At 36.1% G+C, this 11,425-nt stretch overlaps 2 protein-coding genes across 5 annotated transcripts; one reads left to right on the top strand and one right to left on the bottom strand.

Moving 5' to 3' along the window:
- The first annotated feature begins 4,204 nt into the window (after nucleotides 1–4,204).
- Nucleotides 4,205–6,138, top strand: LOC115699761 (universal stress protein PHOS34). 3 transcript variants are annotated; one of them, XR_004008406.2, is made up of 3 exons: nucleotides 4,205–5,245; nucleotides 5,675–5,735; nucleotides 5,936–6,138. XR_004008406.2 is itself a non-coding variant. In XM_030627304.2 (2 exons), the coding sequence occupies exon 1, from the start codon at nucleotides 4,488–4,490 to the stop codon at nucleotides 5,241–5,243; it is 756 nt and encodes a 251-aa protein (XP_030483164.2). In that variant the 5' UTR covers nucleotides 4,214–4,487; the 3' UTR covers nucleotides 5,244–5,245; nucleotides 5,936–6,138. The 3 variants fall into 3 exon arrangements, 1 of the variants encoding a protein (XP_030483164.2); XR_004008407.2 differs by having other exon boundaries at nucleotides 4,214–5,245; nucleotides 5,683–5,735; XM_030627304.2 differs by lacking the exon at nucleotides 5,675–5,735 and having other exon boundaries at nucleotides 4,214–5,245.
- A 479-nt stretch (nucleotides 6,139–6,617) lies between these two features.
- On the bottom strand, nucleotides 6,618–11,039 carry LOC115699760 (uncharacterized). Of its 2 annotated transcripts, XM_030627303.2 has the most exons (6): nucleotides 10,665–11,039; nucleotides 9,518–9,776; nucleotides 9,316–9,403; nucleotides 7,970–9,224; nucleotides 7,692–7,838; nucleotides 6,618–7,500 (listed from the first exon to the last, which is right to left on the bottom strand). In XM_030627303.2, exons 3-6 carry the CDS (start codon nucleotides 9,364–9,366, stop codon nucleotides 6,881–6,883), a joined length of 2,073 nt encoding a protein of 690 aa, XP_030483163.2. In that variant the 5' UTR covers nucleotides 9,367–9,403; nucleotides 9,518–9,776; nucleotides 10,665–11,039; the 3' UTR covers nucleotides 6,618–6,880. The 2 variants fall into 2 exon arrangements, with proteins under 2 accessions (XP_030483163.2, XP_030483162.2); XM_030627302.2 differs by having other exon boundaries at nucleotides 9,316–9,776; nucleotides 10,665–11,031.
- Between the last annotated feature and the right edge of the window lie 386 nt (nucleotides 11,040–11,425).

The raw sequence follows: 11,425 nt of genomic DNA, 5'->3' as shown, positions 1-11,425 counted from the left end.
AATTTACTTTAAGATGGCTAAGTGATATTTTGACATCACTTAGTCTGTCTTTTTGTTCTAGCAAAGCTAGTCACCAGTTCTCAGAGATATTACTATTCTGCAAAAATAAGAGACTCGAAACTCTTCATTTCCATGTAAGTATCCCATCTTGGAAATAAGAAATGCAAAGTTGTGAATTTAGCTTCTCTGACTTCATGGATCTAAGTTATTGTTAAGAACTAGATGAACCGTCGAAACGAAATCAAAATCGATAAGCAACACCCAACGCACCAGGCCATTTGTCAATGTGGGCAATGGGTACCCTATTCCCGAGCTCTTGGGATCTCATTTTGATACTTTTAAGGTTCTTGAGCTTGAGGACAAAATCTCTTACCCTATTTTTGACCATTTCGGATTCATTGGCCGAATTTTTGGCATTTGAATAATTGAAGGCAGCATTACAGGTAGATTGTCAACTTGGGCGCTAGGCCCTATTTCCAAGGGCTCCAGTTGGTGAATTTCTCTCCGAGTTTACTTGAATCTTCATTATTTTTTATGACGGAAAAAATTGTTCAAAGCACTTTTTGGTGAACTTGATTGGAAATAGCCTAGCACTAGGTGTCAACCTTGGCGCTGGGTCCCAGTTATGGCCCTTCAGAAGTTCCGTTTGATCCTCGAAAATAGTTAAATCTCAATCTTTTCTAAAAATGGAGAAGATGCTCTGAAGAGTTCTCAGAAAACATCATCGAAATCAGCCCAAATTGAGAAAAGGTCAACCTGGGCGTTAGGCCAGTCCTATGTGTCAACTTAGGGGCTGTGCCTTGTTTCTAGCAGCCAGGAAGTGTTGTTTCTTCTCCAAAAGGACCTATTTCCCTATTTTTGATGAAGACAAAAAAGATGTAAAAGTCAGATTGTCGATCTGATACTTGGAAGGCGTCTAGATTAACTAATTGTCAACTTGGGCGCTAGAGGTGCTCAGGGCCCTGAGGCCCTGGGTGCTCAAAAATGAACTTGCTCTGATTTTGATTTTGATGCCTCAAATATGTCTGTGGTATGTCTAGTTGATCTCCCAATGCAAGTTTTGACCCATTTGCACTAAGAAGGTCCGGGATACTAAAATCCAAGTTGGTAATATCAACCTGGGCGCTAGGTGAAACCCTAGGTGCCTAGGTTGGATTCTGAGTTACATGTTCGTATAATTTTAGCTCCCGGGGCTTCGATTATGCTGCTTCATGTCTTTATGGTACATAATACTAGAAGATAGTGAGTTGGATTAAGTTATTGAAGTTCAAACTTCCATCCTGGAGCTCCCGAAGTCAATTTGGCGCAGGGCTAGGGTCCCCTCCCAGGTCGATTGCTATGACTCAGATCTACTCAACTCCGTGACATCATCCTTCTTGTCACGTGTCAAAATTTCACATCACCAGGGAAAGTTTTTGGGTTAACATTTTTTACCAAGTCAACTTTACACTTGTGTGGAGTTAACTTGATGATGTGAATCGAGCCCGTTTCGCTTAAAACTATCAAATGGGCATCAATTTTGACATTCTTAGGTAATTGTATCTATTCTTCAAGCATTCTCAATTGAACTAGGACTTTGAACTCTTTTGCTTAGTCCTTGGGAATTTCAAAAATTAATTAACAAAGAAAAAGAGAAAAAACGTATCTTTTTTTTTTTTTTTTTTTTTTTCACTTATCGTTTACCTTTTCCTTTAAAAATTTGATTTTTTTTTTATTTTTGTTATGACATTAAGATTAGATTTGAATCTGAATCCTAGTTATAAATGCTATTCGAAATTAGAGAGAGAAAGAAGAAGAGAAAAGACTTTTGATCTTTTACTTATCATTTCTCTTTTTCTTTTAAATCTCTAAATTTTTTTCATAATCTTAATAGCATTAGAAATTAGTGTTACTTTTTAAATTTGGATTACTATTCCTATTTATATAGGAATTTTAAAAACTAGCTTGAAAAGAGAAGGGAAAAGATATAATTGTATCTTTTACTTGTTATTTACCTCTTTCTTAAAAGCTTTAAATTTAAAAGTATTAACGCAGATTTTTGTTAGCTAAATATATAGCCTTTCACGTAATAAATTTACTACAAAATTTAATAATAATAATAAACACCAGATATTTTATGTAGTTTTGTAGTTAAAATTTACATATTCCACGAGTCTATATTGTTAGGAATATTTATTCGAATACAGAGTATAAATCTCAATAATAATAAATAATAGGATTCTCTCTCTATTTTGTCGTTCCTTTCTTCATGGATTCTGCCCCTATTTATAGATCTATAGGTGGCAGTTATTTTTATTGGGATCGATTCATTTACAACTGCTGATGAAAAGTAGACATTCCCCACGTTTCATTTATATGCACATAGGATAATATCTAATAACTACCCAACTACTCATTGTCTTTATCCTTAAAGCGGTTATGCTGACTAAGAAAGTTGTTTCTTGCTGAGAATGAGTTATCCTTCTTATTCGTCTTTAGAGGAAAAAATACTAAATGTAGACATATTTCTTCTCGCAACATTCTCACGTTATAATGATATTAGCGAGATGACTACTATGTCGCGTAGAAAGCGAGATGAATAAATGTAATCTTCACGTACGATTGTGTGTCAATGAGTCGTAAGATCCTTGATGTCTCGCCTTGCATATTTTTATTATATACTCTGTTTATCCTGAGGCAGACATATTGTCTCGTCAATTAAATTCATTAATAGTTATTATTCTTATCTCGCATATGCCTATGTAGTCAGTGAGTTTGAATATTTTTATAAACTTTAATTAATTGGAACGAGTTATTTAAATCGCATTTATTAATGCAATTTAATTATCATATTCTTTAAGTTGATCCATATTCCTTTTGTAGGACACGTGTTGGTCTCCAATGAAAAGTCGAATTTTAGGTTTAACAATTGCTCCATAAAAAGTGTTTTTTAATTAATAAGAACTTATTAAATGCTTCTAGGGGTATAATTGTATTTATCATGTTTAAAAAATGCATGCTTAAAATTTTGGCTGTTCAAAACTTCGAGACACATCATTACTCATTTAATGTTCTGACCATTCCATTCTCGTATAGTTCCCACCTGTTAGATCAGATTCCCTTTGATCGAACAGTGATCACTTATTAGGTATAAAATTAAAGTTGCACATCATTTTCGCCATTTTCAACTATCGGACCTTCGAGCTTTTAGCAAAAATCTCAACCACTTTTTCCCCAATCTTGCATGCCTTCACTATCTCTTATATTTTTGCCTATTTCATCTGATTACACTTTTTGTTCCAGAAATCATCAAGACTCAGTTTTACAACCTTCAGAGTTTCGATCGCGAAGTTTCCCTCTGCCCAGAAAATTTCATCAAAACAGTAAGTGATAAACTCTCTTTTCTTATTGATTTTTCCTTCTGTTCTAATAATTTCTTTTCCTTAGTTTGTGTTTCCTTATCTGCATTACTCTGTTGTTTGGGTAATTTTGATTTTGTTTGTCTAAATAACTCTAGGGCTAGAAATTTTAGGTTGTACGATTCGTAAATCTCTGAGTTTTATTTGTGTTTTTTTTTTTTTTTAAAGAATTAGGATATTATTAATTATAAATATGTCCCAACGTGTTCCAAAAATCACAATCATAAAATCCTTAAAATAAGTTTGTCCTCAAATTTTTGCCATCAAATTCAGACCCAAAACACATGTACTCCAAAATATTCTTGAAGTAAATAATGTAAAAATTAAGGATAATCTTATTAAAACCAGCCAAGATGAAACCTCCAGTCGTTATATATTTTAACGTAACATTTTATATTTTGCTAAGCAAACTTAACATAACTTAATTATTCTTACCAGAGGTTGTGTTGTGTGGTGTAGTGGTAGGGATTGCTTTTACTGCTATTCTTCTTTGCTTGTGTCAAGGGTTCAAAATCTACCACAATGTCTCGTGAAGGGATTAACAAAGACTTGACTCTCTAAATGCTAAGTATTATAGGCGGTATCATTTGTGTGATGAAAACTTTTAAGATGATTACCGATTACTCAATTAATAGAGACCGATGTATAATGTTCCTATAACTCAAACATGATACTTAGATTGTCAAAATAACCGAATGAGTAGAGAAGTGATGTACAACACATTCCCTTATTTTTAATCAAAAGAAAAAATAAAAATAAATAAAACTTAATTATTCTTAAATTCAAACTTCGCTGTGAAAAAAAACAAGTGTTAGTTAGTTGAGAATCACTTGCATTCACGTGCAATTTGCCTTTCTTAAACTCACTCCCAACAGCTTCTTCTCTTGTGAACTCTTTGGTTAAAACTTACGGTTCCAATCCAAACCTGAAAGTAACCCATTTACCAACAACTCTTCTGATCTGTTATTATTATTATTCTTTTTGTTTCTTTTCCGGTCACTCAAATTATCGAATTCCCAAAAGCTCCTTTCCCATTCCCATTGCAAAAAACCAGTCCAACCCCAAAGCTCACTTTCGTAATTTTCCACAATGAATACACCCCAGCCCGAACCAGACCGTCCGGTCCCGACCTCAACTTCCTCGCCACGGCGCCTTCTTCTGAGCTCGACCCCAATCTCTGGCTCCCAGCGGAAGATCGCAATCGCAGTCGATTTAAGCGACGAGAGCGCCTACGCCGTTCGATGGGCCGTCCAGAACTACCTCCGGCCCGGAGACACGGTGATCCTCCTCCACGTTCGTCCCACGAGCGTCCTCTACGGTGCTGATTGGGGCTCCATTGAACTTAATCCGAACAGCAACAACCAAAACGAAGTCGTTTCGTCTTCGTCTTCCTCAACCACAACGGAAGAGTCTCAGAGGAAGCTCGAGGACGATTTTGACATTTTCACTACCACGAAAGCCCAGGACTTGGCCCAGCCATTGGTGGAAGGAGAAATTCCCTTTAAAATCCACATTGTGAAGGACCACGACTTGAAAGAGCGGCTCTGCTTGGAGGTCGAGAGGCTAGGGCTCAGCGCCGTAATCATGGGGAGCCGAGGGTTCGGCGCCTCTAAGCGCACAGCCAAAGGAAGGCTCGGTAGCGTTAGCGATTACTGCGTTCACCATTGCATTTGTCCTGTTGTGGTGGTACGGTACCCGGACGACAAGGATGGGTCTGATGACAGCGTTGGCAACGTTTTTGTGGGCAGTGGGCCTGTGGCGAAGGCGGCGGTACAGCAGGTTGAGCTGCATCCGGTGCCGGAGGAGGAAGATCAAGAGTACCATGACGCTCCTGCTGATCCTTAAAGGTTAGATCATTAGTATTACACCATTAAAACACCATACTCTGTTTTGGATTAATTGAAACAAAATGGAAGTTTATGAGATTAGTGTTGTGGAGTGTGGATTCAACGGCCTACCAATCTCGAAACCATTCAAAGGATTTAAATTTGAACCTGAAAACTGAAATGCAACTTGGATTAATATTTGAACTCAATTGAAGCTCAATGTTGATATCTGGGCACCAATGAAGATCACCTAATTTAGTTACCGATAAGTGATAAATAGGGCATTTCATAATTATGGTTCCGTAATCTCTTGTTATGAATGATGCTTTAGCATAAAAACAAGGGAAAAAGAGTGAAGCTTCATGTCCATACTTGATTGATGGCAATCTTAGTACAGAAGTTATCAATAATTTTTTTTTTCTAAGCATATTTAACTTTTAATGTCTTCAGCGCTGCAGATGCTTAACCATTGATTCTCTACGAATTCATGATTCCTTCTTCCTAATTTCAGGTAAAATTATTTTTATGTGATCCAGGGTATGCTTGATAAATTTAGTTTCTTTACTGTTCATTCGCTTGCTACAAATCTCAGGTCTTGGCCTGTAGGATTCAAGTCTTTCGTTGGTTATTATATTGGAAGTAAAATCACTGGACGAACTTTAGTCCAAACAAAAGAAACTATATGACTTTTTTATTTTATTTTTACTGCAGAAGCTGACCGAGGCTGCCTGGAAAATTTCTCTTCGTTACATTTATTTATGCCTTGTAAAAATGAATGAAGGTGGTACCATTTAGCTTGTACGTCATTTCCACTCGAATATCATATGAAATGATTGCTTGTGTATAATAATTATTCCAGACGTTTCTGGTTCAAACCTTCATAAGCAACAGTAAAATAAACATTTGCTTGTCTATTTGTTCAGACTAGTTCAGTTTTTCTTCTTGTTAATTGTTTCTTCTTTTTCTTTTTTTGTTTTTTGAAAAGAAATTCATTTCTGGTTAAGAAATGCAGAGACAAAGTCGCATAGATCTCGTAAAGAGATGACCACAAAAACAGCAAACCACGCTGAGAAAGAAGATGAGCATAAGCTCAAAACCCATAACGGAAAACTAAAAAAGCAAAACAAAAAAACGAAACCTCCAGCAAGTCAATCCTCCCTTCGGTAAAAGGACAGTCATAACATTAGGGTTCAGACAAAAAAGGAGCAGGACGAGAGATGCATCTTCCTTTGGGAATTACTCGAACATTCGCAACAATCTTGTTTGATTCTTTGTGTTGTTCATTTACAGTTTTCAACTTATGTCTTGCTGCTACACATTTTTTTACGTATTTTTACTTAAGTCAACAAAGCAAACTAACTAGCAAAAGCAGAGTTGTGATACTAATCAATAATTGGATAAAAGATATATTTTTTTTTATATTTAACAGCACTTCTGCATTTCAGTTTTGCTTATTAATTTATACAAACCATTGTAAATTAAAAATAAGAATAACGAGAATTCTGCTATTCAAATTAGGGCCTGCCAACAGAGCTCATGAATAAAAACGAGAACAAAGGAATTCAAACCAAGAATCTCACAACAATCCAAATAACATATCATTCTCTGAAGTTTGATTTGAAATGACAAATTAAACTGTAATGTTTGAAAAATCACTCATAGATTTCCCAAAGTTCCTTCACTTCGACTCCTGCGCATTGAAAGATCGGATTTGACATTCATTAGTTTGCTGCCAATATCAATATAATTATGCCGATTAGTTGTTACTTTAGTCCCCATTGGAGGCAGTCGGCTGTGTCTACCCTTTGAACGTTTTGGAGACACTGCTGCTGCTTGACTTCCACGGACAAGTGCTGAAGAAGAGGGAGGCCTCTGAGCGGTTAGAACACTGCCTTTCCTTGTTTTATGATCTGGTCTGAGACCACGGTCAAACTGGTGGGAGCTAGTTCCTAGCCGAACTGATCTCTCTGCAGAATCCTTTAAAGTGTTGGCTTTGATTGTTTGCCTGTTGAAGTAAGCCAAATGGGGAAGAAGGCCTTGAAGATGTTTCTTCAGCTGGTCATCTCCAACATTCTTCTGTGCTGGGTTCCCTTCCAAGCTGATGGCTTGCAGGGAACTATAGTTGGCAGCAAGTTGACCAAGACATTTGGCTGTAGAGATTTTATTGAAACGTAAATCCAGCACAGTTAATTTTAGGAGACGGTGAAGACCCTCCACTTCACTGATTCTGTTTCCAGCTAGGTACAACTCCTTCAGGGAGGAACAAGAAGCCAAGCCTTCAAATTCAAGGATTGATTGGAGAAGATTAGTGAAAAAAAAAAAAAAAACTAAACTTGGTTTCCAAAGCTCCTAGATTTTGACAATTTCCAAAAGGGGAAAAAAAAAACTAAACTAAGAAAACAAATGAAGTAAAAAAATGTTCAGCAACTCTCAAGGTTATGAATATTATGATCAAACTACATCATACCATGTCCGATTCTGAAAATTCGGTTGTAGCTCAGGTCCAACACCCGAAGTCTGGTGAGTTCACGCAAACCCTCAATTGTGGAAATATTGTTCTTCGATAGATTCAACATATGAAGTCCTCGAGGAAGAGCACCAGCAGTTATTCTCACTGAACCAGGAGGCAAACAGAATAATAATCAGAATGTTAAAACGGAAAAATAAATCATTTTCACAAATTACCATACAGCATAAGCATGCTGAATATTTCAGAAAATAATTAAATGAAGAAATAGATCAAACCTATTGAGTTTCCTGACAGATTGAGCACCCTCAGGCTTATGAATGCACTCAGAAATGGGATCACAACCAATCCATGGTTTGCCAGGTGAGCTGTAGTGGTGGCTGCCGTCAAAGAAGATATATATCTTTTAGCCACTTCCATGCCAGGAGTGAGTTTGTCTTCAACCTTCACCAAACCATCAAAATTACTGGAATCTCCCTTCATGTGATCATCAGACTGGAGTAATTCATTTGTTTCCTCTAGAGGACTGCAGTGTTGAAGATCATTAACCCAGTCCTCAATACGCTTAATCTTAAAATCTCTGTTGGGCAATTCATCCCACTGGTGAAGTGAGGATCCTCCTGAAATGCTTTTCGCTGAATCAACCTTGTTCATCACTGGCATAATCCAGTCTTTAGCTATACCAGAATAATTGCAAGAATCATAATTATCATCAACATAATTTTCAGAAGGGCTTTCAGTGTTATGATTAGTATCTCCTACTTTTCTTTGCACTGAATGTTTTTCTGCGTCATGAATTGAAATATCTCTCCATCTCATGTCAAGACCATGTAAATCTTCAAAAGATTTCGAACGTACACCTAAATGCGTACACCTTGCAGAAACTGGTGAACAAACACTGAGATTTGGTAAAGAAAATGATTTCGCAATCCTGTGTGGAGTACGCAGAGCCTGGTCACTGCCCTCACCAGCACATTCACCAGATAGCTGAGTATCAGAGTTCTCCTGGCCTTCCTTTTCTGAATCTGGTGGTCCCCCAATTGAGTAAATGGATTCATTATCATCAGCAACATTACAACTTACTTGAAAACTCTCTAAGTTTGGAGCTTTTTGATGCTGATCGGGCAGGCTTTGTTCTTGATCTTGGTCTTCACTTCCATATCCTAAGGCCAACCCAATGGCTTCTGGGGATCCATCACAGGAAAATCCTAGATCAGTCTCATTTTCAATTAGACTGTTTGTAGAAACCATCCCCTCTCTGTACAAGCCACTCTGCATAGATTGACTTTTCTTAAGATGTCCATGCTTAGGAATTAGTACCTCGCCTTCAACAGTAAACTCGTTCTTCATGTCCTTTGACTTCCAACCACGCTCAGAAGAAGAAACATGCTTAATGTCACTAGTAACACTGGAATCTGCATGAGAGTTCAATAATAAGGAGCTTGGTTTGTTCGGAAGAACCTCTGGCAAACGACTATGAGAACAATCTGACAATGTCTTGTGGAAAGTTTCAGATGAAGATTCAATAGTTTTCTGAATGAACACAAAGACAAGTATACAGAATCAATGAGCCATAGATAATCTACTGATGCTGAGGTTCAGCAGAAATGAGTAATTAATTTACCTTAGGTCTGTCGGAGTGCACGTGAGCATTGAAACATGAAAACCTTACCATTGTGGCAATACCACAGCTGCTTCCTCAGGCAGCCTACCTTAATTTTTTACATGAAAAACAAAATTTTCTTCTATAAAAGTATACTTCTTAATTCTTATTAATGTATGGAAGCTTGAAATAAATACTTATTTTGTTGAATAGTGGAGCAAACCATAGTCAAGCTTCCGGAAAACTCAGCAAGATGTGTCATTAGCCATAGTCCAATGATAAACCCTCAGAAACACGACACAATCTCCAAATACTTGATGATATTGATCTTCTAAGAACACAAAGCAAAATCACTCTCTCATTGTCACCCCACACCCTCTCACAGGTGCGAGAAGGATTTGATTTTGTTGCAGCTGCCAGAGTGAGAAAATCTTTATGCCAAATAGGAGAACACAAATCAAATCATGCATAAGAGTGATAACCTGATTACAAAAAAGAGAGGGAAAAATGCATCATCAACGACCTGACTGTTTGTCTAAACATACAGAGAAATCATTAAAAATTGTAAGTAGACAAATGAAAATCATAAAGACTGGGCAGTAGTATTCAAGATTAGGAGCACAGTAATCACTGACAGCAATAAAGGAGACTACAACATCACCATTCCATGATTTATTCAAAATTTTCCATAGTTTTAATACACCACAGATTCAAGTTAAAAGAGGCCAAACTTGAAGTTTTAATTTATTTATTTTTTTTTTTCTGATTACATGAAGTTTCAAAATTTTAAGCTTCCTAGTATGTACTTTCTTTGTTTTTGTCTCCCTCTCCCTCATGCAAAACAAACAAAAATGTAAAATTCACTTAACCAATTAAGAAAATTTGGAATGTTAAGACAACAGCTGCAAATGAATTCTGGGATTTAGCGTTCTTACTAAGTTTTTTTGTTCAATATTCGGTAGCCTCACAACAAAGATTGACAATCAACAGATAAAGGTTACAATTCGCCCAATTAAAGAACAAAAGCCATGTGGGCAAAAGCTCGATGATCACATTCACAATTTTCCATATTAACAATATTCAATGCAGCAAAAATTTGAGCATAATACGATAATGAAGAAGCTAACCATTTTATCCAACGAGAACTCTGAATCAATAATATATAATTATAATATTTGAAGAAAAAAAAAAAAACTTTTCCTTTAATTTCATACAAGAAAACAACAATAGAATGAAAATCATAACAATCACAAACACACAAGTATATAAGGTGAAAAGAAAAAACAACATAAAAACGAGCTTTTATTTAGAAAAATAGGAAGACAAAATATTTTACAGCAACACAAAGAATGAAATAAAGTGGGATCTACCTCACACCAAGGCTAAAGTGGGATAGAAGAGGCCTTGTTGAGTTTTTCTTATCTGTTCTTCAAAGAATGGTTTCTATCTAATCTTTCTCCTCTTCCTTCCGCAAGAGAAAATAATATAAATATAATCGTTGGGAAATGTTTATATATATATTATAAATCAGTAATTGGGAATAAATATCGTTTGAATAAACGGCGTAAAGCTAAGGTTCAACCCTAACCTCAACCTGTTTACTTGGCTGTGATTTGTAAACCTAAATAAATAACCAGACCGACTTTTTCTTCATAAATATTTTTATTATATTTATTGTTTTAAAAAAAATATCAAGCCCATATATTCTTCTTTTTTCATTTTTTTTAAAGAACGTTTCCCTTAAATTATTAAAGATGATAAATGAATCTATTCTTTCTTTTTAATTTCTTTGATTCCTCAATTTAATAGAAAAGAATGAGAAAATTTGAGTCCACAAAAGTGACAAATCAGATACAGCCGTGGAGAAAGGGGACCCGTCTTCATGAACCCTACAACACTAAATTTTAATTTATTTTTAGTGATGTTTAATTTAGTGGAATCACTACTACAATCTAAGCCTTTAGCTTCCCTTTTTCAATCCAATTTATAAAAAGGGAAGCTAAAGGGGGTGAAAATATCTGCATTGACATTTAGAGGCGGTTTTTTGGTAAAAACCGTAGGTATAGAGTGTATATATATCTATGCCGTCGGTTGGGGATTGGGAAAAATCAGGGTTTTTTTATATAACCCT

Source organism: Cannabis sativa, chromosome 8 (assembly GCF_029168945.1).
Source record: "Cannabis sativa cultivar Pink pepper isolate KNU-18-1 chromosome 8, ASM2916894v1, whole genome shotgun sequence".
NCBI lineage: Eukaryota > Viridiplantae > Streptophyta > Magnoliopsida > Rosales > Cannabaceae > Cannabis > Cannabis sativa.
This window is presented reverse-complemented; position numbering and strand designations above follow the sequence as displayed.

Excerpts from the sequence above, each read along its gene's own strand:
- LOC115699761 (XM_030627304.2), top strand. The coding sequence starts at position 4,488 with ATGAATACACCCCAGCCCGAACCAGACCGTCCGGTCCCGACCTCAACT.
- LOC115699760 (XM_030627303.2), bottom strand. The coding sequence starts at position 9,366 with ATGGTAAGGTTTTCATGTTTCAATGCTCACGTGCACTCCGACAGACCT. Across the intron at positions 9,225-9,315 it reads TGCACTCCGACAGACCTAAG|AAAACTATTGAATCTTCATC; the intron begins GTAAATTAATTA and ends GTGTTCATTCAG. Across the intron at positions 7,839-7,969 it reads TCTGTCAGGAAACTCAATAG|TGAGAATAACTGCTGGTGCT; the intron begins GTTTGATCTATT and ends CTCCTGGTTCAG.